The sequence below is a fragment of the Rhinolophus hipposideros genome (genome assembly GCF_964194185.1).
Source record: "Rhinolophus hipposideros genome assembly, chromosome: 12".
Classification (NCBI taxonomy): domain Eukaryota; kingdom Metazoa; phylum Chordata; class Mammalia; order Chiroptera; family Rhinolophidae; genus Rhinolophus; species Rhinolophus hipposideros.
In genome coordinates, this window is record NC_138058.1 from 45,369,504 (window position 1) to 45,396,678 (window position 27,175).

Genomic DNA, 27,175 nt, shown 5'->3' on the forward strand with positions numbered 1-27,175 from the left:
TCCTTCTCTACTGCTCCTGGGGAGAAAGCTGTGGATGTGTGGAGCCTGAATTTAAGCAGGATTGTGCCCTTTACTCACCTCAGTCAGGGCTTGGTTACATCCTGGAGAAACCTAGTGCTTTATTGCTTTTCTTCCCTCTTTGGGAAACTAAAGGGGGGAGGGGGCTTTGTTTTGGAACTGGGTGCAAAGCTAGGGTCTGTGGATGGGCTGGGTCCTCCTTAGGGGCCTCAGCTATGGGAGAGGTGACCCCGAGCTTTTATGTTTCTGTAGCCCCCAATGCTAGCCTTAATTCTGACAGCTGCACTCCTGTAGGGGTCTTTGCTTTAGAAATGCTTGCACTGGTCTTTCTGTTGGTTGAATGGTAAAATCGTACAGGTATTCTTTATTAGCCTTAACTGTCCTACCCTCAAGAAGGCGTGTTGCTCCTTTAAGCTCCTCAATCCCTGAGAGCCAAAATGAGCAAACTGTTACAACCACAGGCAGGCACAACCCTTCCCCACCACTTTCCTCATTGACACTTCTTCCTGAGGTGAAAGGGAAGCTGTTTGCTGCTGATGCCGACAGAGGCTGTACTTAGGGCGAGGCTGCTTTTGTAGGCTCACTCCCTGCTGGGGGAGGACTGAGAGATCTGGACACTCACGGCACAGCCAGGCCCCGCCCCTAGCTGAGGCCTCCACCCCAGGAATCCTGTTGGCAGGGGAACTCAGAGTGGAGTGTAAAGGTAGTTCTGATTTTAAGCTGCCTGGACAGCCAGAAATGGAGGGGATGCTTTGAACCTGTGTTAGAACCTCAGAGCAAGCAAGGAATGCAAACCAACAGAACAGAAAATGCTAAGGGCCTCCTCTCTGTCCCTGGGGTCCCAGGACCCCCAGAAGAGGGTCAGGAGATCTACTCTGGTCGACCATAACCCCCAGGCCTCTGGGGAGCAAATGCAGCCCTAAGCTGAGCTTCCCTGAGAAATTGCTCTAGTTTTTGTCCCTCCCTATGCTTTCCTCAGTTCCCATCTCTACAGCCTTCCAATTCATCACCTCATCCTGAAATCATGCCTGTTATTGACAGCACTGAGAAAGGACTGAGTCTTTCCTCCCACCTCCATCTTCCTAGACTCGTCTACCTTGTTCTCTCATAGCACCCTAAGCTTTCTGGCACAATCTCACAGTTCACCCCGTGGCCTTTTCCTGCAGGCCAGCAGCCCTTTCCCTGGGAGGCAGGCTACTCCACTCCACTCTGCAGACGCAGCAAAAGGGACCCCGGCTCCCAGAGACAGTCCGGAGACCCTTGCCCCAGTCACCACAAGCTCCCACACACCCTGGGAATGATGGAATTGAGTGCATTCTTCTTTTTTTTTTTACTCGGAGATGAGCTCATAGAGGGTGATGTTTGACTCATCGTGGTGGCTTCAAACCTGAGTGGATTCACATCCTGGAGGTTCCAGAAGGTTTAGAACTTAAAAGAATCTTGAGAGCCAAATGTTCATTTGAAACTGAAGCTCAAAGGAAGCAAGAAAGCAGTCCAGGTTCATAACCGGCTAGTGAGACTCCTGGGACTGCAAAGAAAATACCTGAAAAGACTGAGTTGTTGTCATTCATTTTATGAAAAACTTCCTATATAGAAGCTTCAAAACTTTGGTTCCCAGCAGGACAAACACCGGGTAGAGGGGGGTGGAGGGGGTGGGGTGGGGGTGCTAAAAAAATGTATACACACGCCTTGTATTCATCTTTTGTTATCAGTATATATTGAGAATTACAATTTTAGCACAGTTTTTCCCTTTCTTAAAATGTGTATACATTTTTTTTTGGCATCCTCTGTATGTTAGCAAATGCATGGCCACAGACCACACACCTTGGAGAATCCTTCATTTCTCTTTTCCAGGGTGTCCTAGCCTTAGGGCTCAATCACAATGAAGGCCCACAGAGAAAGGGTACCAGTGAATGATTGCATGAGGGATGTGATTTGAGGGGACCCAGGGAAAGCCTGGGGCCCTGTGGGAAGTCAGGGCACTAGGGGCATGTTGGGGAGCAGAGTGGTTAGGAAGGTGGGCCCATCACATGGCAACTAACACAGAGTTAGCACAGAGCAGTTGCTAATGAAGCTCTGTGAAAGAAAGGAGGGAAGGAAGGGAGGGAGGGAGAAGAGGAGAGGACAAAGTGGAAGCAAGATGTGCAGGGGCTCATTTGGAAGAAGGTGAACAATAGGGAGTATTTGAATTCTTTCCTCATTTGGAATTTGAGCCCTGGGTTTTCACGCAGTTAAATTCAAATCAGCAGACCTCTTATTCATTCATTCATTCCACAAATATTTATTGAGTGGTTATCAAATGTCAGGCTTTGCCAGGCTCTGCATCTCTTGTAGTGAACAGGACCGTTAAAGCCCCAGCTTTCACAAAAGAATATTCTAATGTGGATGGGGTGGGTGGGTGGGAGGAGTCAGGACTGGGAAGTGGACACCAAACAGACCACTGGTGATTTGGGGCTGATCTCAGTGCTACAGAGACGTCAGGGGCTATGGGCAGTGAGGCCTTCCCTGACCACTGCTCAAGTGGGGCCCAGGCACCTAAAGCTTGAGAAGGAGCTGGCCATGCAGACAGCAGAGGGGGAGGGGTGGGTGGGCAGAAGGGAAGGGCATTTTGAGCAGAAGGAACCACAAATGTAAGGCACCAAGCCAGAAAAAATTCTGCTGGTTTGAGAAGCAGTGAGGAAGGCCAGTGGAGCTTCACTAAGCCAGTGAAGGGGAAAGGAAAGGGTCAGGGACAGATCATAAAAGGTCTTGTGGGTGGCACTAAAAAATTTTAGATTTATTCCAAGTACACTGGGAAGCCATTGACGGCTTGCAAGCATGGAAAGGGCATGACCTCATTTTACCGTGTAAAATATATTAGGTTGGTGCAAAAGTAATTGTGGTTTAAAAGGTTAAAAATAATTGCAAAAACCGCAATTAATTTGCACCAACCTAATAGCATGTTCTCTGTTTGGTTCCCAATATATAGCACTTGCCCCTTCCCTTCTTTGCTCAGAAACCACACCAACCCCACAGAAACAGGAAAGCAAATCAGCCAGTTCAAACCAATGACAGGTCTCTTTATGGGCAACATTGTTTTTTGTTTGTTTGTTTGTTTTCTGAAAAGCCCCCTGTAAATAACATTCGGGGCCAATGACATCCCCTTTCCTTACAGAAAGTACCATCAACTTCATTTTGTCTTCAGTAGCAGGAACTACTAACATTCAGATATTCCATGGTTTCTACTCCGAGGTGGGAACAAACACTTAAATGCACTATTTACAGAAATCACCTTGTTAGGCCATTTTCAGGCGGGGAACAGGAACCTTTTTATCTTAAAAGCCATCTTGTCTTGCTTTGTATCTTGTACCTGCCAGTTTGTGTTTGCCTTAGGCCTGGAGAAGCCGCCTGGAATGTAGAAACCATCTTATTCTGTCTTGCTTTGTACTTTGTTTGTTTCCTAGGGGCTTGTGATCAGCAGGCCTGGGCCGGCCTGGAGGGTCAGGTCAGGTTGGAGGCCTGGGAGCCAGGGTGGGAGGGCTTGGTCATGTTGATAGAGACAGTGCAAGGAAATCCCCCTGAAGCATTGAAGGGGGAACAACCTCCTTTACCCCCTCCTATAAAACTCCATACCCCTTTTTGCTTGGGAAGGTTATGGGCTTTTCTAGCCTGATCTCCCACAGCTCAAACATGGCAAATTCTAATAGGCCAATTTTGGTCTCCAGTGACTCATTCCTCCTAACACATCTGATCCAGTCACTCACACCTCCCTTTCTCTCAGATCCAGTCACTCACACCTCCCTTTCTCCTCATTCGGGGCCTACCCTGTCATCAGGATTGCTAAACCTAGCCTTAGCTCCCCCTCATAACTCTTTGTGACACTACCATATCCACAGAAACTTTTGGTTTCTCTTAGCCCTTTATACTAGCAGGCTTCTCCTTCTGGGCCACTCAAGTCCTACCTCTTCCAGACTCCTCTGGCCTTCTGGAACCTTGCCCCACCTGGTCCTGGAATTCCTGGACTTGGTCACACCCTTGGACTCTCAGCCCATTGGTTTGTTTCCTGTGCTTTGGAGTTTGGGTTTGTCTCCCTGTAGAGGGAGTTGCCTCCTTGCTGGTTACTTCCCAGATTTTTTCCACCTTTAACTATGGGGTCTCTTGACCCCCAAGAGGGGTGGGATTGGAGATAGGGTACTGGCTCTAGCCCCATGAGAACACAGAAAAATCTGGTAAGCAGGGATGGCACTGGGTTTATCTTGAATTAATTAATGAGCCTGACTCTGTGAAGTCTGGTGGCCTGGCCTTTGACTGATTCCCTTGGGTTTTGGTTTGGATTCACTTCTACTCTCTTTGGCAGGTCACACTCTGTCAAGTGAGGGGCAGGGCCTGATGACCAAGTTCCCTGGGGCTTCTTAGACCCCCAGCCCCCATTGCAGGGTTCACCCACTGCGGCTGACCCTTGACCTCTTCTGATCTCTCTTTCCAGGCTTGCATCTCCAGTGTCCACCTGGTTTGTAACTGGCCTTTGACACGTGCTGGCCTCTGGGGTTCCTGCTCCTCTAATGGGGGCTGTGAGCAAGGCTGTACCCTAAAGGGAGTGGGGGAGATTAAACTGCAAATGACTGACCTCTCTCTCCATCAGAGGGCAAGACATGTTTCCTGAAAGCCTGTTTTGGGGACAAGGCAGGCTGTGTGTGTGGGTATGGGTGTGGGTGGAAGGATTTGGAGGGTGGCTGGAGACAGCCTTAGGCGTGCCCACTCTGAAGACAAAGAGCATAAATAGGGTATGCTGCCTGCTTCCAGGCTCTCACCCATTGGAGAGAATCAACACTTGGATTTCAGAAATTGAGGTCTTAATAACAGTAGGTTGTATTCTCTAGGCAGAGCCATGCAGCCTTTTACATAAAGGAATGGTTGTGGTTTATAGGCCAGAGGCCTGGAGTGGGAGACTTCAGGCCTAAATTCTAATCCCAGGGTATATTAGCTAGTTTACTCCAAGTAACTCATTCACCTCCTGTATGCCTTAACTTTCCTATAAGTAAAATGGGAGAGAAAAAGCCTATTTTCATTGGGGTGATTTGGCAATGAAATGAGCAAAACAGAAAGGCAAAAGAGATTCCCATGGAACACCATGCTAATTTTGATAACTGAACCTTAACTCAATGGAAATATTTGTATTATTATGCAAGAAATAGGAAAACATTATAAAAGCTCAAAAACTTTTTAAAATCACATATAATATAATACCTTCTTAATACAGCTACTGTTTTCTTTCAGATTTCACAGCAAAAGCCTCAAATAATTATTCATTATATGCTTCCCATTTTATACCATGATTTTTCACATAATGGTATCACTTGGTCTTTGTTACTTTCCTTTTCAATGCCTGCAAATTATTGCACCTGATATGTTTTATAATTTATTTAATTATTCAAACAGTAATTGACATTTGAGCTACTTTCAAGTTTTCATTATAATAAACAAAGCTGTGATTGACACATGGCTTTTTCGTGGAATCAGTCTGTATATAACATTTTGTCTACTTGTTAAATTAATAGACACACATTGTAGAAAAATTTAAATATCCAGAATAGCATAAAGAAAATTTAAATCATTGGTAATTGTGAACATGTGGTGTCTGTGCTTCCATTCTTTTTCTAGGTGTATATTGTGTGTAGGGACACACAAGTGCACACTCGTTTGTGGCCTGATGGTGTGTATGAGCAGTGTTACATCCTGATTTTTTTTCACCAGTTACCATGGTGGCACACAGTCGAACGCATGGGAGTTAAGAGGCTGGATTCTGAATCCAAATCCTGCCTCCGCCAATTATTCAGTGAGACCCTTTGAATGAACTCTAAGCCTCAGTTTTTGTACTTTACTAGCTAGTCAACTTTAGGCAAGTTTCTTCTCCAGATTGCAGTGTTAGAAGGATAATAATAGTATCTGTCTCCTAAGTTTGTAAGACTCAGTCCATATAAAGCATTTAGCAAAACATCTGGCACATAGTGAGTTCTCAACATGAGTGCTCAATAGTCCCTACGGTCATTTTTTCATGTCATGGAAAATTCTTGGAAATCACCATTTATGAGTGCCCAATATTGTATTGTTCTTTTATACCCCAATCTAGTCAATTTCATCAGTGAAGTTTGTGTACCTAAATCCTTGCCCCAGGTTGGATTATTCCCATAGGCAAGCATCCTACTAGAACTTTAATGGGTTAAAGAGTAGGACGATTTTCAAAAGACTCTTTAATACATATGCCAAATTATTTTGGCAGAAAAGATTTTAAAGAACAGGAGCTGAAGCAAACTCTGGGAGCAAGAAGTGCAATCTTGGACTTTTTTCCTCTCTTCTCTCCCTTCTTTCTTTACTAGCCCTTAAGTTGTAGCATTTGGAGCCATACCCTTCAGTGTCTTAGACTTTTGAGACGGTCCCTTGGCTTGAAAGGGGCCAGCGCTCCAGAGAGGGAGGAGGGAGATAACTGGTTTGAATGTCACACACCTCCACCGTCTTAGTAATTGCACCGCAGTTGACAGATGCGGCAGCGGTCACGTGAGCCGAGCATGACCTCATAGCTCCCGGCTCCGCCGGTTCCCCGCAGCCGACCCGGCGGCCGGAAGCAGGAAGGGGAGGGCGTCCTCGTCACTCCTAGTTAGGAAGTTACCTGAAGCAGACCTGGAGATTTGGGAACTGTCTGTCCTTGGTTCCCCGGGCGAGGAAGGAGGGGGTCTCTAGAAAGCCAGACTTCGGGGATCACTGGCCAGCCAGAAAATTGGACCGCACCATCAGCAAGCATTTGATGGACACAACTGGAGGCTGCAGGCCAGGCTCGGTGCCAGGCGCTGTGCAAATGTCATCTCGCTTAATTCTTTTTATTTACATCTTACTGTTGAGAAAAGAGACTTGAGGACACAGACGAGAAAACTTAAGGCCTACTTGGGGAGTGAGGACGAGCCCAAAGCAACAGAAAACTGGGGGAAGCAGTGGGTGCCACACGCGTAAAACTGGCGTTAGACTGCGGCCACGAGGCTGCGTGGGGTGGGGTGCAGGTGGCCGTGGGGGCGCTGTCTGCCCACAAAGTTTCCGGAAGAAAGGAAGGCTTGAGGCAGCAGGGGAAAAACGCAGAACAGATCCCACGCAGACCTGATGGGTCATCTCTGTTGGAGAGAATGGGATTTTAGAGGAATGCTTAAAACAAGAAAACACAGAAGACCAGAGTAAAGTATTGATAGGAGAAAGGGAGAGCTTCTTGGCTCATTTCCCAGCGCCCGTGATTGTCCTCCTCCCCCTTTAAGAGTGATGACAGGTCCCCCAAGATTTAGGGAATAGTCAAATCTGTTGGTTTTGCATTTGTTCTAGGCACACTCCCCTTGCAGGCAAGAGCCAGACTCCGCGTGATCCTAGGGCTCTAAACATTTTCTTGCAAACTCCTTAAAGAATGTTGAAAATGAAAATGTTTTCATAGGATAGTTACATAGGGTGTGCTTTCATACATAGCGTGTATGCAAATATTGGCATTTTAAAATAAAACTTTCAGTCCTCTGAAAAATCTTTCTAAATGAAATGCTATATGATTGGCTATCCACCACCATCCTTATAAAAAAAACGTGAAGTTCTTCCTTAAAAGAAGGAAAAATTTCCATCTTTTTTTTTCTCCTCGGATTTATATTTCCATTTTGCTTCCCCTACAGAATTTCATCCTAATATATTTTTATGATTGAATTTCTTTTATGTATCATCCTATCATGCTGCTGTGCAACAAAGCTATGTATGTAAAACAAATTTATTTTTTTAATTTCCTGTGACCATAGACTGTAAATATTGGAAATATTTTGTCTGGATTTGTACCATGATGTCTAGTACACAATTAATCAAAACAAATGCTATTAGACATTTTAATAGATACTAAGGAAGCATAAAAAAAAACAAAACTTAATTGGAAATGCATCTCTTAATGAGATGAAGCTTTTCTCCCTCCACACTAATTAGTTCATATATCCATGGATGACTATTACTCATTGCTAGAAGGGGTCAGGGTTCAGCGTTCTATTTCTGGTATTTTTTTTTTTTTTTATAGATGCAAGAGCTGAGCTCAGAAACATTTTCACATACATAAGTACAAAGGAATGTAAAGAGTTTTTTTTACCGCAATGTCACTCAAGTTCCCAAACTCCTTTTGAATTACATGCCAAAGATCATATGGGTGGATCATTAAAAATTAGCTGACAACTAGAATAGGTTTTCTTTCATTTTGAATGAAAGCAGAGAATTGGAAGCTAGTTGATCTGCCCAGTCTTAGTAACTTTTTTCTCAACTTGGATACCAGAATTTTGACTGCGCCTTTGTTTCACCATATGTTTTCTTCCCTAAGTCAATGTAATATTTGAGATGGGTGCCACAAGGACCGTTCTTTTGGGAAGTGGGAGAGATAAGAGAGAGAACCAGAAGCAACATTCATCCGTGTGCTCAGACATGATGCCTGTATTTTGTGGAAGTAGAGGGCTTGTGGTATGAGGCTCTTAAAATGACCCACACCCAAATATGTACCCTTTGGAGAATCTTCATGTAACCCAAAGAGTGCCTGTACCTTAGTCTGTACAGTCCATTGCTGGATTGATGAGCAAAGAAGGCAAGGTAATGGGATGAGGGGTTCCTGCAGGTCTGAAGGTATATTTATAGTAGGAAAGGTGCTCTGGGTAGACGTGACCTCCCTGATGGGTGATCACCTCTCTGTAGCATCTTCCTGAGAGAGCAGAAGCAACAGTGATCTGAACCCCAGATACTCTGGCTTCAGTTTGTCTTCTGATCCAGACTCTTTTAGAGCCTTCATGCAAGGCCTCTGCAGGCCAGCATGGGGTTCTCACAGAGTAGTCAGAATGGAAAGGACTTGGTGGGGCCAACGAGGGCCAGAGAAAACTAGAGTCCCAGTCAGCCCCTGACAGAGTGCTGGCTACTTTACTGGCTAACCTCCTCTCCATCCCAGGAAGTACTTATGCATGGGGACTTGGTTGGCCTCAGTGGCACCTTTGTGTCATTAGAAAAAGGCCCCCTCTGGGCGGATGTAGACCCATGATCCCCTGGGTTGGGGCACATAAGACACCTTTGTGCTAAGGAAAAGGCTCCCCTTCCATTGCACTGAAGAAGCTGTGCGCCCAGGGGCATGGCTTGGCCAGGGGAGGGTGGGCTGCCTTTCACCTCCCACTTGTCCCCTCAGCTGGGCACCTTCTGGCATTGCACAGCAGCATGACCATGTGGGTGTGCTGCTTGTTCCACCCTCTCTGCCCCTGGGTGCACTGTTTCCCTGAGCTGGAGTGTTAACCTTTTAGCTACATTAGCCAAATTCTACCCATCCTTGGAGGTCCAGTTTAGATGTCACCTCTTCCTCCAAGAACCAGGCTGTTGCAGCCCACAGTCATCTTCCCTTCCGTGGGCTTCCTGCAGTACTGTCAGTGTATAGACATTAATTACGCTGGAAATTGTGGGGGGTTTACACTAGAGCAGTGGTTCTTAACCGGCAGCAAATTTGACCCCTGGGGACATATGGCAGTGTCTTGAGACATTTTTCGTTGTCACAACTGAGGCAGGGAGCCTTTTATTGACATCTAGGGGATAGAGGCCAGAGATGCTGCTAAACATCCTACAATGAACAGGACAGGACCCTTTACCCCCAACAAAGCAAAGAATTTTCTGGCCCAAAATGTCAATCGTACCAAGCAGAAACTCTAGATGAGATGATCTCTAGTCTTGAAAGGACTTCATGTCACACCCTAAATGGTATTGTGGGATTTTTTTCATATTGTATTTTAGTGACTTATGTGTCAGTGTTGTTGTCTCCACCAGATGGTGACTTCTTTGAGGACAGAGGCCACGTGTCTTGTATGTCTCTACTCCAAGGGCACTAGCACAGGATCCCCCAGGGTTTTTGGCCTTCGGGAAGAAGTAGAAGAATGAACAATACTCTCTGGCCTGCCCCAGCCCTGCTCTCAGATGTTTCTCATGAGCTTCTCTTAAAATGTCTTGCCAATTGGACTCTATTACATTAGATATTAACAAAACAAAACAAAAAACAGGAGAACAAGACAGACACGGAATTTCTTATTGTGGCTTATATAGCCACCCCAGTCTTCAGCCCACACCTCACTACATGCCTAAGCTGTGGGCTCAGCTGAGAAGACGCTGAGAGAAATCATTAAACTTCAAGGTTGTGGGCAGGCATGTGTCAGATTTCTCTTTAGCCTGGAGCAAGGAATCTATGAACCGTGTTTCACAAATCCGTAAATGCAGCCTGGGAAAAATCCCACACCAGCATTCACAAGAAAGAAAAGCTCTGATAGATTTCTCTCTTAAATCTGACCAGGAGGTCAGATCTTTGTATTTGTGGGGGTCCAGGGGACAAATGGAGATCCACAAACCATGTGTTTGAATATCTTACAATTATAAAGCAAGCTAATAAATTGTTCAAAGTTCTAGCTTCCTATCTTGAAAAATGTATCTTCATAATGACCTGGAAGTTCAAGTTGAATTGAGAATTCTCATACTCCTCACATCACCATGATGGAACACAGTGGTTGTCGGAAGAGCTGGCCGCCCCAGACCCTGTAGTCATGGCACATGGCCTGTCCCCTTCCTCCTCTCCCCCCAGATCTGCCTCTCCCTTTCAGGGGTCTGATAAGGGTATTCCAGCCTACCTATCCAAGTTCTAATCACACCTCTTGTACATTCACTACCAATTCAGTCTACCCTGGGGAAGATGGACATGGGGAAGAGGCCTATGCTTTGAGTGTGGTGGACACATCCACTTGGCTTCACAGACACCTTAACCGAGGGAGAGGGGAGAGGCAAGAGAAGAGCCAGAGTGGGGACCCCTTAGAGTACCAGCCCAGCGTGAGGTTCTACTTATGTGGTCTAAAGACAGAACAGCCTCTAAGAGTAGCAGCAGCTAAGTGATGTGCCCTGGGCCCCTGGAGGCTGACTCCCAACCCTCACCCCACCACACATATTGGCAGGAAACTCAAGAGCCTCTTTTTCTGGTAACATCTTTATTGAGATATAATTCATATACTATACAATTCACCCACTTAAAATGTACAATCCAATGGCTTTTAGTATATTCAGAGTTGTGCAACTACCACGACAATCAACAAAAGAACATTTTATCACCCCCAGAAGAATCCCTGTACCCTTAGCTGTCATCCCCCAATCCTCCTGCCCCCGTAGACTTTGGCAACCACTAATCTACTCTCTGTCTCTCTAGATTTGCCTATTCTGGACATTTTGTATAAATGGAATCATATATTATGTTTTACGATTGGCTTCTTTCACTAATAATGTTTTCAAGATTTATTCATGTTGTAACATATGTCATAGAACTTCATTTTTTCTTTTTTATTGCCAAATCCCACATGTAGATCCCACCCATCAGTTGATGGACATTTGGGTTGCTTCCAGACCTTTCATGGTCTTTTCATGGACCCTTTTGCGAGTGCAGTGCTCGGTATATTGGCCACACATGGCATATGGTTGTCTGTGGAGTTTCCCACTGGGCATCTTCTTTCAGCTGGGCCATACTGCCATTTCCCTTGGTACCTTCATGGTGACAGAACAGGGCTGTTTTCCCTCAAAAAGTGGGGAAATGGCTTCCTTTCTTGATCAGAAGTACTTGTGAGAACTCTCCCCATGTCTCCAAAACTCCCTTATTTAGTTTTAATCCCACAGCTTTCTCCATAGGACAAGCTGGAAACAGATGCCATGATACCTCCTCCATTAGCTATTGCTGAGCCCAGGTTCCAACTCATATAATCCTTTTTCTTTAGCCAAATTGGAAAGCTCCATGATTTAGAACTTTTGGTTCCAAGTGACAAAAACCCATTCAAATCAAAGTTGATAGCAACAGAAAAGCTTAGGGATGTTATTTTAGGTGGATCCAGGGGCTCAAATTATGCCAACAGGAGCTCACTTTTTCTCTCCTCTCCTCCATTTCTCCTTTCTCCCTCCCTATCTGTGTCTTCTCATCTTTTATTTCTTTTTTAACTTTTATTTCTTTAAGTGTGTTTTTCCAGGACCCATCAGCTTCAAGTCAAATAGTTGTTTCAATCTAGTTGTGGAGGGCGCAGCTCACGGGTCCATGTGGGGATCGAACCGGCAGCTTTGTTATTCAGAGCACCATGCTCTAACCAACTGAGCCAACAGGCCACCCTCTTTCTCACCTTTTCTTGGCTCTAATTTTCTGTCAGCTTTATTCTCAGGCAGGCTTTCCCCAAGTGGAACAAGATAGCCACCAGCAGCTCTGGACATATTTTCTATCAGCTTAGTACCCAGCGGAAAGAGAATTTACTTTCCCAAGAGTTCCTGCAAAAGTCCTACTTCTGAGACTCACTGGTCAGGCTTGGGTCATGTGTCTACACAAGAACCGAGTATTTTCATCAGGAGATGGAATGCTCTAATGGTCAGGTCTGGGTCTAAGGCCCACTCTTGACTGGAAGTCAGCCAACCTGAACCTCATGGACAAACGTTGAGGAGCAAGGATTTCCCCAAAAAGAGAATCAAGGGAAATGAAGTCTGGGCACACAGAGCAGATGTCACCGGAACCGTCCTGTGGACTGGCCTGTCTGGAGTCTGCCCTACTAGTTTATCATACATGTTCAGTTTTGCCTGAACCTGAGTAGTGGACTTCCCTAGACTGAAGCTGAGATCCCGGCTACATGTGATAAATTAATTTCTTATGAGTTTCTAGAAATTGATATCCAAGATATTAGCCTTCCTAATGAGGGTTTGTCATTGAACATGAACAAATCTTTAGTTTAAGAAACTTTGCCCTAATGATGGAATTATAGGCTTTATGGAAGTACAGTGGAGAAACTATTTTTGAATTCAAGAGGCCTTTTGAGACCCAGAGGATCAGTAAGTAGGTACCCATCCAGCCCACCCATGTTTAAGATCTAAATGTCCTTGATGTAATTTCACAGTAATTTATGCATGCCAGGAATGAGCAGAGTCAGGTGGGGGGAGGGGTATCAGAGGGACCAGGGTGTCACAGACAAGGTGCCTGGATGGAGAGGAGACAGCTGGTTATAGACAGCAGCACAACATAGCTCTTCTCTGAGCTTCACCCCTCACTCTCTCTCCCTTTTCCTTATTCTTTTGTCACCATGGCAACTAATGATGCTGCATCCTCCTCTTCTCTTCTCTGGCCTGCTCTGGTCCCTGGCCGCCACGCCTCTGTCTGACCAGCCTCACAGAGCTGCTGCCACCCTTTCTCTACATCACTCAGCCTGGGCACCCAGCTCTGCCTTTCACCCCAACACACTCTCCTCCTCATTTCCCTGTTTCCAGGGCCCTTCTTTAATCCTGATCCAGGCTTGAGCCGAATTCCCATCTTTCTTCAAGACGTTGTATGAAAATTAGATTTTTGCCACTCTAACCTGATTTGAAATGCATTAAGAGGTCTGTCTCTTAAAACACATCAAGGTGAGGCAATTTGTGAAGAGGAGAAGTGTCCCTTATTGCTTCTTCTGTGCTTAAACCCTGTGCTAGAGTGAATCACATTCTATTTTTGTACTAGGAGTATTTCTGTTTAAAGAAATCCTCTAGCAGGTCTCTCGTGTGAAACAGACTCTATTGTAAGGGAAATCACATGTTAAGTTCAGAGACTGTGAGCCGGTGGGCCCACAGACTTTTGTTAGATCCACAAAGTGGCTAACAAACTTGAATCAATAGCTAGACATCAGCAGGTATCACGTACAAAGATTCAATTTCCGGCTGTCCTTGAACAACGAACGGTACAAGAGGCCTCCTTCCTCACATGGTCAAAATGGGCAGGAGGGAGGTGAGTAGGGGCTGATGTTTTTACACTGGCTCTTCCTTTCCTATAAGCTGCACCTGGCCAGTGTCCCTCTTTTACCGGCCCTATCTGAGTCCCACCGGCAACCCAGTTTCTGACCCCTGCTGTAGCTGACCTGTGTTGAGAATCAGGATTGTCCTGCAGCCTGTGGCTTGCTTAGGGCAGCCAGCTGAAGTTCCTTTGAAGTTAGCTTGATATGTGAGAGCAGGTGAGCTTTTTGCCACTTTGTTCTGCTTCCGGGGTCTTCCAAAGCACATCATTTTGTAGAAACTCGCTGGAGTAGCTCTGATACCCGGGTGGTCCTTGTGTATGTGAGAATACAGAAATGGCCCAGAATTGAAAGTCAGGGAGAGTGAGCTACAAGGTTTCTCTCTGGGTTTCACCACCTTCCCCTTCTTTCATACACCTGCCATAGTATCCTGTCTTCAGAGAGAGGGCTATGCATGGCTGATTGAAGAGGGAAGACCCTCAGGCCAGCTTATAGACGCACTCGCCTGACTAGAGGGACAAAGTAGAGGATGTTGGGTGGGGTTCAGAGGAAGCTATTCAGGGCCTTGAGTACGGATCTCTCAAGAAAATGGTAGGCCTGTGGAATAGTTGGGCCAGTGAGTGAGGACCTATATCCTTCTCCCCTCTGAAAGACATTCCGCCCCCACCACAGCCTTTGCTGGGAGAGTAGAATAAAAGGGTAGGTTTTTAAGTCCAACGCCTTTGAATCTGCTACCGCTAGGTGTACCCGTGGAGAGACACACAGTGGGGCCTCATGAGACCATTTGAAATACAGTAACACTACTCTTTACGTCATTAAAGCAGCTCTGAATCTTCATCCACAAACCCAAATAGATAATGACACGTATGTCTTTGTTTTCTTTAAATCAACTTTCAGCTCCTTGCCACACTTGGTCTCTGTCACCTTCTGGCTGAGGAAGCTCTGGCCACTCTTGAACCTCTGAGTCTGCTTTCTCAGCTGCAAAGTGAAGACAGTAAGAGTGTTGCTTCAGGAGGTGGCTGTGGGATGCAGTGAGATGACATCAAGTGCACTGGACGGGCAGAATATACAGTGAGTATTAGATGCTCCCTGTCCCCTCTCCAGGAAGCTTTCACAGAATGCTTCAGTACATAGAGACTTTCTCAGGTTGCCGATTGCATCCTTTGGTTCATTGAATTCTTCACTCATTTATTTCTCAAGCATTGATTCAGCCCCCATCACTTGGGTGTTCCCTGCAGCCATGCTAGTAGCTGCTTTGGCATCTCCTGGCTGAAGCCAGAGCTGGGTGCTGGGACAAGAGCGGCTCCGTGGCAGGGAGCACTGGCACTAACCCTTCTGGGGCGGAGGGGACCTCTGGAGACCCCTTCCCCCAACCTCATCAGCCAAGAGTTGCCTTGCTCAGCACTTTCTGCATGGCTTCCTGGTGGCTTTGTTCCAAGGCCTGCTTTCTGCCCTGGGACCTTACAAAGGCCCCTTTGATGAAAAGTTTGAGGCAAAGGGACTGTGTCATTTGATACAAATGAGGCTCATGGGGGTAAAAGTTGAGCTTTATTCTCCTATTTTTGGATTTTCTAGCTCGAGCAAAATGATCAGCTGACGGGGCTAGGGGTGGAAGCCAAGAGGGAGGAGAATCACGGAGGGAGGGGAACCACAGAGGCCTGGAGCTGAGGCTTCTGCTAGCCGGTGGTTAGGAGCTGCAAGCCTAGGGCGTGACCTCCATGTAGAGAGGTACCTCCTGCTCAGCCAGACGCTACTTCCAGAGCTGGCAGGTGAAGCAGGAGCCCACTTTTCCCGGAAGTGGGACTTTCCTCCTCTTAGACTACAAGACTCAGCTTCCTGGGCCTGCTCCCGTGGTCCCCCTGCTCCCCTCCCTCCTGCTAATGGGGCTCCCACATTGGGGCCAAGGACATAGTGTCTCAGGGTGGGATTTGAGAGACACAACAAAAGTCCTTTACCCCAGTCTCCTTCATGCACCTCTAGGGCTGGCCTCTTGGGCATACCACCAGGGCAGTGGCACTGGGCCCTGAGCTCAGGGAGACCCAGGTGTTCAAAGGGACTCTTGTGCTGGGTGGGGGTTGCCATACTTGGTTTTAGGCTCCACTGTTACCGTCTTGAAATTCTTAATACTTTTTGAACAAGGCACCCTACATTGTCCTTTTTGCACTGGGCCCCACAAATCCTGGAGCCGGTGCTCTCTGCTTCTTCCAATTCTTGAAATCAGATGGGCCATCCCTACACCTTCCCTGCTCACCTCTTACTAACACCTGTCATTTGTATAGATCCACATTTACCAGGAGCTTGTACCCCCCTTATCATATTCACTTGTCACCACCTGTCATCCACTCATGGCTGAGGAGAAGGTCGTTAGTGGGGATTTGGCCCATGGCTCCAGGCCCTTTGATCTCCTTGAGGAAAAAGTGCCTACCTCCTGACACATCTATAAGCCCCTCTTGCTTAAGTGTAGGAAATTTGCAAGTCCAAAGCTGATTCTCTACTTTACTCTTAAGAGCCGACCAAGTCCTCCAAGGGCGCTTAATAAATACTGACTAATGAACCAGCAGCTGCTGCTCCGTTGTCTAATTAAGTCTAATTGAGTCACAGACTTTAAATTATGCCACAAGGGTTGGCCAAAACAGCTTAAAAATGTGGGAGCCCTAGCTTTTCTGCTCTGCCCTGTGGAAAAATCCCATCTTTTAATCATGCTTAACCTTCTTGAAGGCAGACTTTAAATAATGAATGAATGTATATTAACAAGATTTTCCCAAAGCTACACACATCAGAGCCAGATCAAAAAAGGCACGGAGGCAGAGACAGGCCTGGGGGGATTCCTGAAGTTTCTGGTGAATCCCAGAGTCCTGGGAGCTATCATTTGTTTTCTCAGAAGCCCAGAAGCAAGGACTGCAAAAGAGCACAGGGGGCTGAGGGCAGATGGACCAGCACCCTGGGCTGCTCCGGAAGCTGATAGAAGATCCCACAGCACTTCCTGCATCCCCTTCCCCAGACGCTCCAGGCCAAGAGCTGTGTCTTCACAACAAAGCATAGGTTGAATTGAGTCACCTCACCTAGAGCAGTGAGCTTCTTAGACTTTCTAAGATGCCCCAGGAAATGTGGATGCAGCTGGTCCTCAGATCACATGTTGAGCAGCAAGGATTTAGGTTTTGTCATGTTGGTTGCCCATGACAACCACCCCCCAGCCCCCACACCATTGTAGATCAATTAAATCAGATCCTAGGCTTTGATCCTTTAAAATTTTTTTAAAAACTGACTTAGGGTCTAGATAACTTATAGGTCACATAAATGAAGCCGAGAAAGTTTAACCGCCTTGTTTGCAGTTGGTCATCTGTTAAACTGGGATGAGAATCAGGTATGGCAGGGAACCAAGCCTGCTTGGAACCAGGGCTGCTCCCTCTTCCCTCTTGCAGATTTCAGCAGTGTCCAGGCCTCTTGTCTTGTCCTTTGGCTTGGGGTTGCAACCTATGTACTTCCACGTGGGGAGCAGGAAAGATACTTCCATCTTCCTCTCCCTAAGCCTGCCCAAAGCGTTGCTATTACTGTTTGTTTGGGTGAAAGCTGAGTGTAATGTGTAGGATCTGTTACACACTCATTCTATAGCAGCTTGATGTGAGTGGGCTCACAGGAGAGGTGTCAGGGGCGCTGGGCTCTGTTCTGCGGGATCTGGGATTTGTTAGGGACGGGGACTCTAGGGGCAAACTTGCCTCTTCTTGCAGCTTTACTGAGGGCACCCAGCACAGAGAGACCCCAGGCAAGGCTTCTGCCCTAGTTGTGTAAGGTCATGAGGCCTCAGGCAGAGGGCAGGAGGATGAAGAAAGAGCTGTTCCTGTCCTAGTTCCAGAGAAAATCATGACCTTTCTGCTGTGGTATGTGAATGAGGCCTTAAGGCAGAAGTGGGCCAGGCTTAGCTTGGCTGCAGCTTGCACCACCCAATTGTCTCAACCCCTACTATGACTGGGTCAGGGTTGGGGAAGGAAGTGGGAGCTGGACCTTAAAAAAGCAGTGGTAGACATAATCACTTATTCAATATCCATCCTTCCCTCCCCCTATACTATCAGAATCCTAATTTTGTTCAATTCTTCAACAGTGTACAGGCAAAAAACTTACCACCTCACATGCCTGTGGCTAGGAGCAGCCCCATGACCAGACTGGCCAATGAGAGGTAGGCAGAAGTCTCTAGGTAAATCTTTCTAGAAAGCTTTTAAAGGGTGGCACATTTTCATTTTTCTCTCTTCTGACTTGGAGTTGTGGACCTGATATATGACGCGGCAGCAACCATCTTGATCGTGAGGCTGAAAGCCATGGCATGAGGAGGATAAAAGCTGTGTGCTAAGGACGGTAGAGCAAAAAGAAACCTGGGTCCCCTATGACTTCATAGAGCAATTTCCCCAGTCATGGACTGTCTTACCTGGGACTTATTAGTATGTGAGAAACATAGACCTCTATTTGGTTAAGCCACTTGTGGCTGGGTTTCTTTTATAGCTGAATGCAATTCTCACACACAGGACCTTAGATAGAATGTTCCTGAGATGGAAGTGGGAAGAGAAGGTCAAGGAAAAAACATGGTTGCCTGAGAGAAGGGGGAAAGGAGACTTTTGCCCCCTTTGTGTGTGTGTGTGTGTGTGTGTGTGTGTGTGTGTGTGTGTGTGTGTGACGGTCTCATTCTACAGTCTTCAGGGATTCCCTATTCCCAAGGGATTAAGTTGATATTCCTCAGACCAACATTAAGGACTATAAAATTTGGCCCCAAATTAATTTTCTTGGCCCGTTGCCCTTTATACCATTCACTGGAGCAAGGATGAGCATTCTCTTTCTCCTGAATACATCTTATATACTCCACCTTGATCTCAGTGCATATGAGTTCTCCCTCCTCCTTCCTGTCTCAGGCTTACCTGCTCTCGGGGGATGCTCTTTTAAGAAGACTTTCTATCACCCTGGGTTCCAGGCGCCTTCTTCTTCTTTGATTTCCTTCATCACCAAAATCTTTACATTTTTATGTGTCTTGGCCTCGTCTCCCCAGCAAGGCCGTTGTGTCCTCCAGAGCAGGATGTGGGGAGCATGGTAGTGTAGAAAGATCATGTGCTGGCGAGTCAGACTTGAGATCTAAGATGGTCTTGAGTATGTCACTTGACCTCTCTGAGCCTCAGTATCCTTGTCTGTGGAAGGGGGGTAAAATGCATTTCTACCTGCCGGGCTTTTGGTGAAGATAGCCTCCATAAAGCACTTAAGGAAGTGCCTGGCAACTGGAGGTGCTCAACAAGTGTATGGTGACACGTTGCTTGCTTGGTAACCCCTCAGCTGTGCCTTTTTCCTATCCTTTGCCTCTCTTTCCACCTTCGTCTATTTCTGTTCTGATTTTCTGCTTTGCACTTGAATTGGGAGACCTGTACCAAGTTTGGGGAGTGACCCTGAACTGTTTTCGTTTCCAGAGAAGGCAGGTATTAGGCTCCTGGCTTCAGTCTTCAATCACAATAGGAGGTGTACAGGGGAGATTTCATGCCCATTGCCAAAGGAGTGAGATGAGCTGTTACCTGCTCAAGGGAGTTAACTAAGTCTTTCTCTGAAGATTGGTTGGTAAGGAAAATAGATGTGTTAAAGCCCAGTTTTATCTGGCAACAGGTGATGAACTAAATGACCTTCTAGCACTTGTTAATGTTTTGCAAATTCCCAATTCTGTCTGTGATAAGGTAAACATCTGGACCTCAACTTTTAAAAAATTTTTTTATTATTTATTTATTTGTTTTTTTCATGACCTTGGGATAGGAAGTATTATTTTATTTTATGTATGTATGTATGTATGTATGTATGTATGTATTTATTTATTTATTTATTTATTTATTTATTTATTTATTTATTTATTTATTTATTTATTATTTTTGTAAGGAGGGCGCAGCTCACAGTGGCCCATGTGGGGATCGAACTGGCAACCTTGGTGTTATTAGCACCACGCTCTAATCAACTGAGCTAATCAGCCACCCCGGGGCCTTAACTTTTTTGATATCCTGATCACTGCCTCCTTTTGCCTCAATTCCATCCCAGAAACCCAGATAAAATAAGATGGTTGTGAGAAGTGACCTATAGCAAAAAATCCTATCATTGAAAGTTTAAGGAGAAATGATGGCTTTCTTATTTCCAAATAAATCCCTGTCAAATGGAGCTATAAATTGGGGTGGCTGCATTGAATGGGGTAGAAAACAAGAAGTCACCGTAGACTTAGATGGCAGGATAATGTGCACTGACATTGAATCCTGGGGCAGTCTTCCTTTTTTCATGTGTTTTCACTTGAAGAACCCAACAAGACAGAAACTTACTCTTTTGTCCCTCTTAGGGCAGAGGAGGGGTTTATAAAGACCTGATTGGTTGCACAGCTGTGTCCAACATACTTCAGTTTGCCGCATTACCCCTTAAAGTCGCCTATACCTCAGCCAGGCTGCCAGCCATCATTCCTGGGCGAGGCTGGTGGGGTCAGGGCAGCTGACTATCAGCTAGGGGGTCTGTGTGGTAGAGAAGGGGTCGTGGAGCTGGCAATGAGGGTGTTGAACCCCTTTTCCTTGTTATGTACACACCAGGCGGTTTCATTTTGTGCTTCCTGTGAGCCCACTAGTGTTCAAAGTCTGTTCGTTAAGATATGGTTGACAGTTTATTTGGGGGCTGGGGGTTGTACACCTCTATTGGGGACAACTGTTTATTTGCTCGCTCTCTCTCTCTCTGACTTGAAGGTTGGGCTGTGTGGCCTGTTATTTTTTCTCTTCCCACTTTTCCATTACAGCAGCATTGCTGACTTGCTGGGGGCCCAATCGTGTGTTCAATTCCTCCTTCCCAATGCCCCTAGGAGGACACCTCAATTTTGCCACCCCGCCTTAGCCGGCATGTACTGCTCAGTCATATGGATACCCTTTGCCGTCAGATTCTGATAGGCCTGTCCTGGGCTCCCTGGAGCTTCAGTGTCTTTTTTTTTTAAATTGCATGTGGGCCAAGGGCATGCTCCAAGCCTGCAGGATGGACTGTGTACAGTCCTGCTCAGGCCTAGTGCTAAATGGACCTTTGCCAGTGGTCTGGTGACGCTATCTTGACATGTTTGCCGAGCTGGAAAGAGCTCGAGGAGTGTTGGCTCCTATATTAGTTTCTTGCATTAGTGTTGCTGCTATGACACATGACTACAAACCTAGTGGCTTAAAGCAACTCCAAATCATTTTTACATTTCTGCAGGTTGGAAATGTAAAATGGGTTGGCAGGGCTGTATTCTTTCTGGAGGATCCAGGAGAGAACCCATTGTCTTGCCTTCTCTAGCTTCTGGAGACTGCCTGCATTCCTTGGCTCATGTACCCACATCACTCCAACCCCTGTTTCCATGATTACGTCTCCTAATCTGATCCTCAGTCTCCTGTCTCCCTCTTAGAAGGACCCTTGTGATTACGTTGGGCTCAGCCTGAATAATTCAGCATCATCTTCCCATTTCAATGTCCTTAATTTAATCACACCTCAAAGTCTCCTTTGCCACATAAGCTGACATAGTCACAAGCCCTGGTGATTGGGACATGGACATCTTTGGAGGGCCTACCCCCAAGGCTACCACAGCTTCCCACACCTCAGAGTCTATGCGAGTGAGTGGATGTGATGGATCCCAAGCCAGTCTGGTCTGGTCATGGCGTGAGTTCTGTAATTCTGGAAAGGCTTTCTAAACCCCTTTTCCCTCCAGATCCCTCCCTCACTGTTAACTTCTGAAATCCTTCTCTTAGCGGATAAAGCATGTTAATCCACAGTGGGAACTCAGGCTCAGTACAAGGCTGGGACCTGGTACTTCACACTGAGGTGTGAATGGCTGGCAGCAGATCCTTTCCTAACAACCAGTTCTGACGACTGGAGGCAGGAGGCGCCCTGAAGGGAGGAGGCAGGGAGACATGGGCTAACTCGGGTCAGGTCTTAATCACACTTTAGCGTGGAGGTTCCCAGTGATGGACAGAGTGAAGGCACTTGGAAGTATGACCATAAAGTTTTAATCAAACAGAGCAAAATGGCCACGATGCAGAACAGGTAGTGCTTGGAGAAGAGAAAGATCGTCATCTCCTTGGTGACATAGATTATGTGTATAAAGACGAAGCAGGACAGGAACATGGCAAACTGGTTCTGGGGGAGCAGGAGGTCCTGGAGGCCTCCCGAGAACTGTGGGGGAAAGAAGAGAGTGGAGCTGGCAAAACGGGGGCGTGGGCGCCAGGCAGAGCTGCGCTTCAACCCTGCTTTTGTCCCTTCCTGACTGTAACCACTGGAAGGTCTTCTTCCTCACCTAAGGGAAGGGGAGTAGCGCCCACCTCACAAGATTATGAGGTGGGTGAGTGAGACAAGAAATGAGAAATTCCTAGTCAGCTCACTGGCATGTAGAGGGCACTCATGAGCTTTTACTTCTTGAGCCTACTTTTGTCCCTCCTGGCTCAGGCCAACACCTTTCTCTCTGGCCGTTCCATCCAGCCTCTGAGGCTCACGGCTGTGCTGTCTCTCTCTGACTCTGAGATCCCAGATTGGGAGGCTAAGTCCTGGAGTGTCCCCTGGATGGTTTTCCCTGATACTCAAGCTTGTTTTCTGGACAGTGGCACAATGAGGGGGTGCCCCTTGGACACATATGACTGCTTCTGATTCTCTTGGTCCTGGCCCATGTCACATGGGGTTAGTACATGGTCCTTCAGCCCAGGATTTGGTCTCTCCTGCAGACAGGTGGTGAGAAATGGGTGGTGGGCCTCCTTGAACTCTCAGAGACTTGGGCATAGGGGAAAATAGCTTGAGTTGTCTGGCTGACGCTGCCTCTGTGTTGTTCCTTTCCAGAACCTATGTAATTGAGGTTTGACAGAGCCCATTTTAACTGCAGAAAGCATCAACATATAAGTGAAGCAAAAGATGATACAATATTTTGATCTGCAGTGAAGATACTACCCATGGTTTATTCTTTAAAATGTCTTTTTAAATCAGGCCACATGTTTTTTGTAAGCAGGCAGATGACAGGGACTGTGATTCCCTAAACCAGCTAGAAACTTACTCACAAGATGTATTTTTCAATACGATGAAATTTACCTATCCACCGATCCACCCAGAAAAAGAGAGAGTGGGAAGAAGCTTAAAAATCAAGTCAACTCTCCACCTTTCCGTAAATACACAAAGAGTAGAACACTTTTGTAAACTATTACCAGAGACAGGGGTTTTGGGCACACCATTATTGAAACAAGTGCATGAAATGTGAGGGCAACTAAATAAAACTGAAGGGTCAGAAAACAACTCCAGCGATGCTAGAATGAATAGCAAGGGAGGTGGAAGACCAGAGGAAGAAACCTGGTGTTCCAGAGGGAGGACAGATCTAATGGCTCTCTGCAGACCCCATACGGCTCTGGGTCTGTTCACTTCCTGCCACCTTGTGCGGTCTGCATGTGTTTTCAGTCTGAAATGCTGATAGATGATATTTATGATTTAGATGACAAAACATGCATCTGTAAAACCTTTCGTTTTTTTCCCAAAACACTTTCAATGGTCTAGCTTTTGAGTAGAAGACAAAGAGCAGATAGGACTATATACCAAGGGGTTCCAACTCATCTAGCAAGGAAAAAGATTTTCAAACGGAAAATGGAAAACCAATATGTTTAGGAGGACACATTGACCAAAGGCATAGTACCACACCATATGTGCTTTCAATAGTTCCAGGCTCCAACTTGTAACACATTTTATCCCAGAATACTGAGAATAAAACCACAAGTTTGGAAATGGAACTTATTTTTGAGGTGTCAAAAACATTAAGAAATGAGAAAGAATCTCAGAGACTGGCAAATGTTTTCTAGATTTTTAAAAAGAGGGGGAAAAAGATGGATTCTGGAAATCGCAGTTCAATAAACTTCACTTGGCTCAGCAAAACAGTGTATAATTGAGTATTTTGTGACCAAAATAAATAAATAAATAAAAGATACTTGTTAAGAAGCCAGCATGTATTCATTGAGAACAGATCATGTAAAACCAATCCCATTTTCTTAAAAACAATCGACCATTCAATTGGAGAAATGCTACTGGTAGTGTAATATCTTAATTCAGGGAAACCAGGTTTCCCTGACAGTATGATTCAGGATAGTTTTTTGAACAAAGAGAAATGTGAGCTGGATAAAATGTAACACCAGGGTGGTGATTAATGGAACACAGCTAACCTGTAGGGAGATCTTTCTGTGGTATTTACTTAAGTCATATCCTCCTCAACAGTTATGGCAATGACTTAGACAAAGACAGAGGCAAGTTTCTCAGAATTGAGGATGAGTCAGAGCTGGGAAGCATAGCTAATACATTACATTCCAATCAAATTAAAAAATGATGAACATAAGTTGTTGCATTTGGGTTAAGAAGTGAATTGCATGAGTACATAAAAATGGTAATAGCTAATGTTTATTGAGTGCTTACCTAATGTGCCAGGCTCATTGCAAAGTGCCTTCTGTGCCTTTTCTCATTTAACACTCACGATGACCCGATGAGGTAGGTATTACCTTATAGATGAGCAAACCGAGGCTCCAGGATATTTAGTAACTTGTCCAACGTCACACCGTTTATACGTGGTAGAACCAGGGTTTTAGCCCAATACTGTCTGATTTTAAAGCCCAGATGACATTGCTTTAAACAATAGCATCTTTTGTTATTCAGTGCTTATGATGGCCCAAGTACTAAGCACGTAACATCCCATTTAATCCTAAATAGGCATTCTTATCCCTTTTTAGTACAGATTAGGTGAGAATGGTCCATTTCTTGCCAAAAGAGGTCTAAGTTTTAGTTGACAATGAGGCAGAGTGATCCAACAGAGCAAAAGCAGCCCTGATCAGAGGAGGTGGTGTTTTTATCAAAATCCACTGGCCAGACTGCGGTGGGAGTTCTAGTGTTAGGCATTACATCTCTTAAAAGAAATGCAGAGAGGAATGGAGAGTGGTGGAAATCCAGTCACAGTGGAAACGTTGAAGACTTTTCCCCGAGAAGGAAAGCCATGGACAGGTGGGTGGACAAAGTGGTTCTGGAACACCTCCTAGGGCCAACTCTCCTTAAAGAGGTGAATTTCAGCTTAGCATAGAAGCTCTAAAGCAGTGAGTAGCCCAGCTCTGGATCCAGGGCAGGCTGTAGCGGTGAAGCAGGTAGGGTGGGCTTCTGGACATGTCAGGGACAGAGGCGTCCCTGATCCCCAGAATCAGCCCCTGGCCCTTGAGGCTGGACCTGCAGGCCTCTTGGTCAGTTCCCCCCACCCCCTCCCTGTCACCTACCAGGCGGGGCGTCCCCTTCTGCTGCAGCTGCTCCATCATCTCCTCATGCTGCCGTTGGCGCTCATTCTCCTCATGTTGGTACCTGAGCCGTGTGAGCTCAAACTCCATGCGCACCTTCTCCAGCTCTATCTCGGCCTTACAGTCAGTCCCTTGGGTCCCCGGGGCCCAGGATGGCACTGCAAGCTCTGGTCCATCACCCGCCTGTCCCTTGGTGGTGGGGCCGCCTTTGGGGGACAGTGACATAGGTGGCCCTGGGCAGCCTCTGTCGTCACAAGTTTCTGTCTCCTCCAGGTAGTCATAGGAGGAGTCTGGATGAGGGGACTCTGCTTCCTGGGGCTGGGAAGGGGGACGTCGAGGGATGGTGAGTATGGGACTGTCCTCCACCCCTACTCCCACCCCACGGCACTCCCATTGCTCTAAGCCACAATGAATTCAGGTGTTTCAAAGAATGTTGTGAGTTGTAAAGATCTGAGTTCTTATTAGAAACGCACTAACATGGAGTTATCAGGACCTCAGAGTTAGGAAAAAGAAGTGGACAAACTGACACAAAGGAATGGTACCCTAACGTTGCAAGAGGAGTCATTGAGGAGATGAGATACAAGGCTATTTTTCTGGTGATTTTTAAATCACCATGGAGGTAACTTCCCTTCTCCCAACTCTACCTAACTTTGAGAAGAGTTAGATACCCAGTCCTCTAGGGGCTACAATGGGAGGAAGAAACCAGGGTCTGTGTACAGAGAACCTAAATATATAGGAATCAATAAAAGGACTACGGAGGGAGCTGTGTCCTATCCAGAGAGAGGAAATGGCCCCAGAAGGGGAAGTAGATGGGAAAGACCAAAGCTAGCTTCAAGTGACTTCACAATCTTATGATGGGCTCCCTGGTTACAGCTGGGTGCCAGTTGTGAGGAGGGGGTCCACGTCACCTGCTCTTCTTAGCAGCTCTCTGGAACCTCATAGCACTCACCTACTGTCACCTGTCCCCACAGTACTCTCCCTCCCCCTGTGGGAACAGGCTTCGGCAGTGAGAGGAGGCATTCTCCTTACCAAAGCAGCCCTTGGCTTCCCTTCAGACATGGGGTCATCAGGCACCATCTTGGGGAAGTTTGGGCACCTTTCTCCCGCCCCCCGAGCTTCCATCATCTCCCTTTCCTCTGTTGCCATCCAGAGCCACAACGCTGCCAACTGGGGTCAGAGGACATCTTTAGAGGCACTGACATTTAGCCTCATCAGATTCCACAGCCCGCCTTCATCACAATCCCCTGTCCTCATAATAACCCACATTCTACCAGTTGCTAGGGACCCTTTGGCAGAGGATGTGATACCTTTGAGGTGCCGCTATTGAGAACCGCAGGCTGGGCCTTTGCCACCCCTAGTGACTGCTTTGAAAACTAGAATTCCAACACTCGAAGTCCAGAATTCCATCATTTGAAATCTACTCCCTTGGGGTCCACGTTTAAATGCCGACTGTATTTGGATGAGTCACAATTAGCTCCACACACCCTGTTATTGGCTGAATTGTGTGTACCCCCCTCCATTTATATATCGAAGTCCTACCCCCAGTAACTCAGAATGTAACCTTATTTAGAGATAGGGTCTTTACAGGGGTGATTAAGTTAAAATGAAGTCATTAAGGTAGTTCCTAATCCAATATAACTGATGTCCTTATAAGAAGAGGAAATTTAGACACAGGCATGCATAGAAGGAAGATAAGGGGGAAAATGGCCATCTGTAAACCAAGGAGAGAGGCCTTGTATGAGTCAGGGTTTTCCAGAGAAACAGAACCAGTAGGATATATCTGTCTATCTACACACACACACACACACACACACACACACACACACACGATTTATTATGGAGGCTGAGAAGTAGCATATTCTGCTATCTGCAAATGGGAGATTCAGGAAAATTCCAGTCTGATTCTGAAGGCCTCATACCGGGTTTCCCCGAAAATAAGACTTAAGCAGAAAACAAGCCCTAGCATGATTTTTCAGGATGCTCGTAATATAAAATAAGCCCTTCTGTATTTCCCCGAAAATAAGACTGGGTCTTACATTAATTTTTGCTCCA

The 27,175-nt window shown here is 46.2% G+C and overlaps 1 protein-coding gene across 1 annotated transcript; it reads right to left on the bottom strand.

Annotated features, from left to right (window-relative positions):
• Positions 1-21,764: 21,764 nt before the first annotated feature.
• On the bottom strand, positions 21,765-26,269 carry TMEM247 (transmembrane protein 247; the record flags this gene model as incomplete). The annotated part of the gene is made up of 3 exons (XM_081068847.1): positions 21,765-22,004; positions 25,106-25,435; positions 26,153-26,269. The coding sequence occupies 3 exons, from the start codon at positions 26,267-26,269 to the stop codon at positions 21,765-21,767; spliced, it is 687 nt and encodes a 228-aa protein (XP_080924973.1).
• Positions 26,270-27,175: the final 906 nt, after the last annotated feature.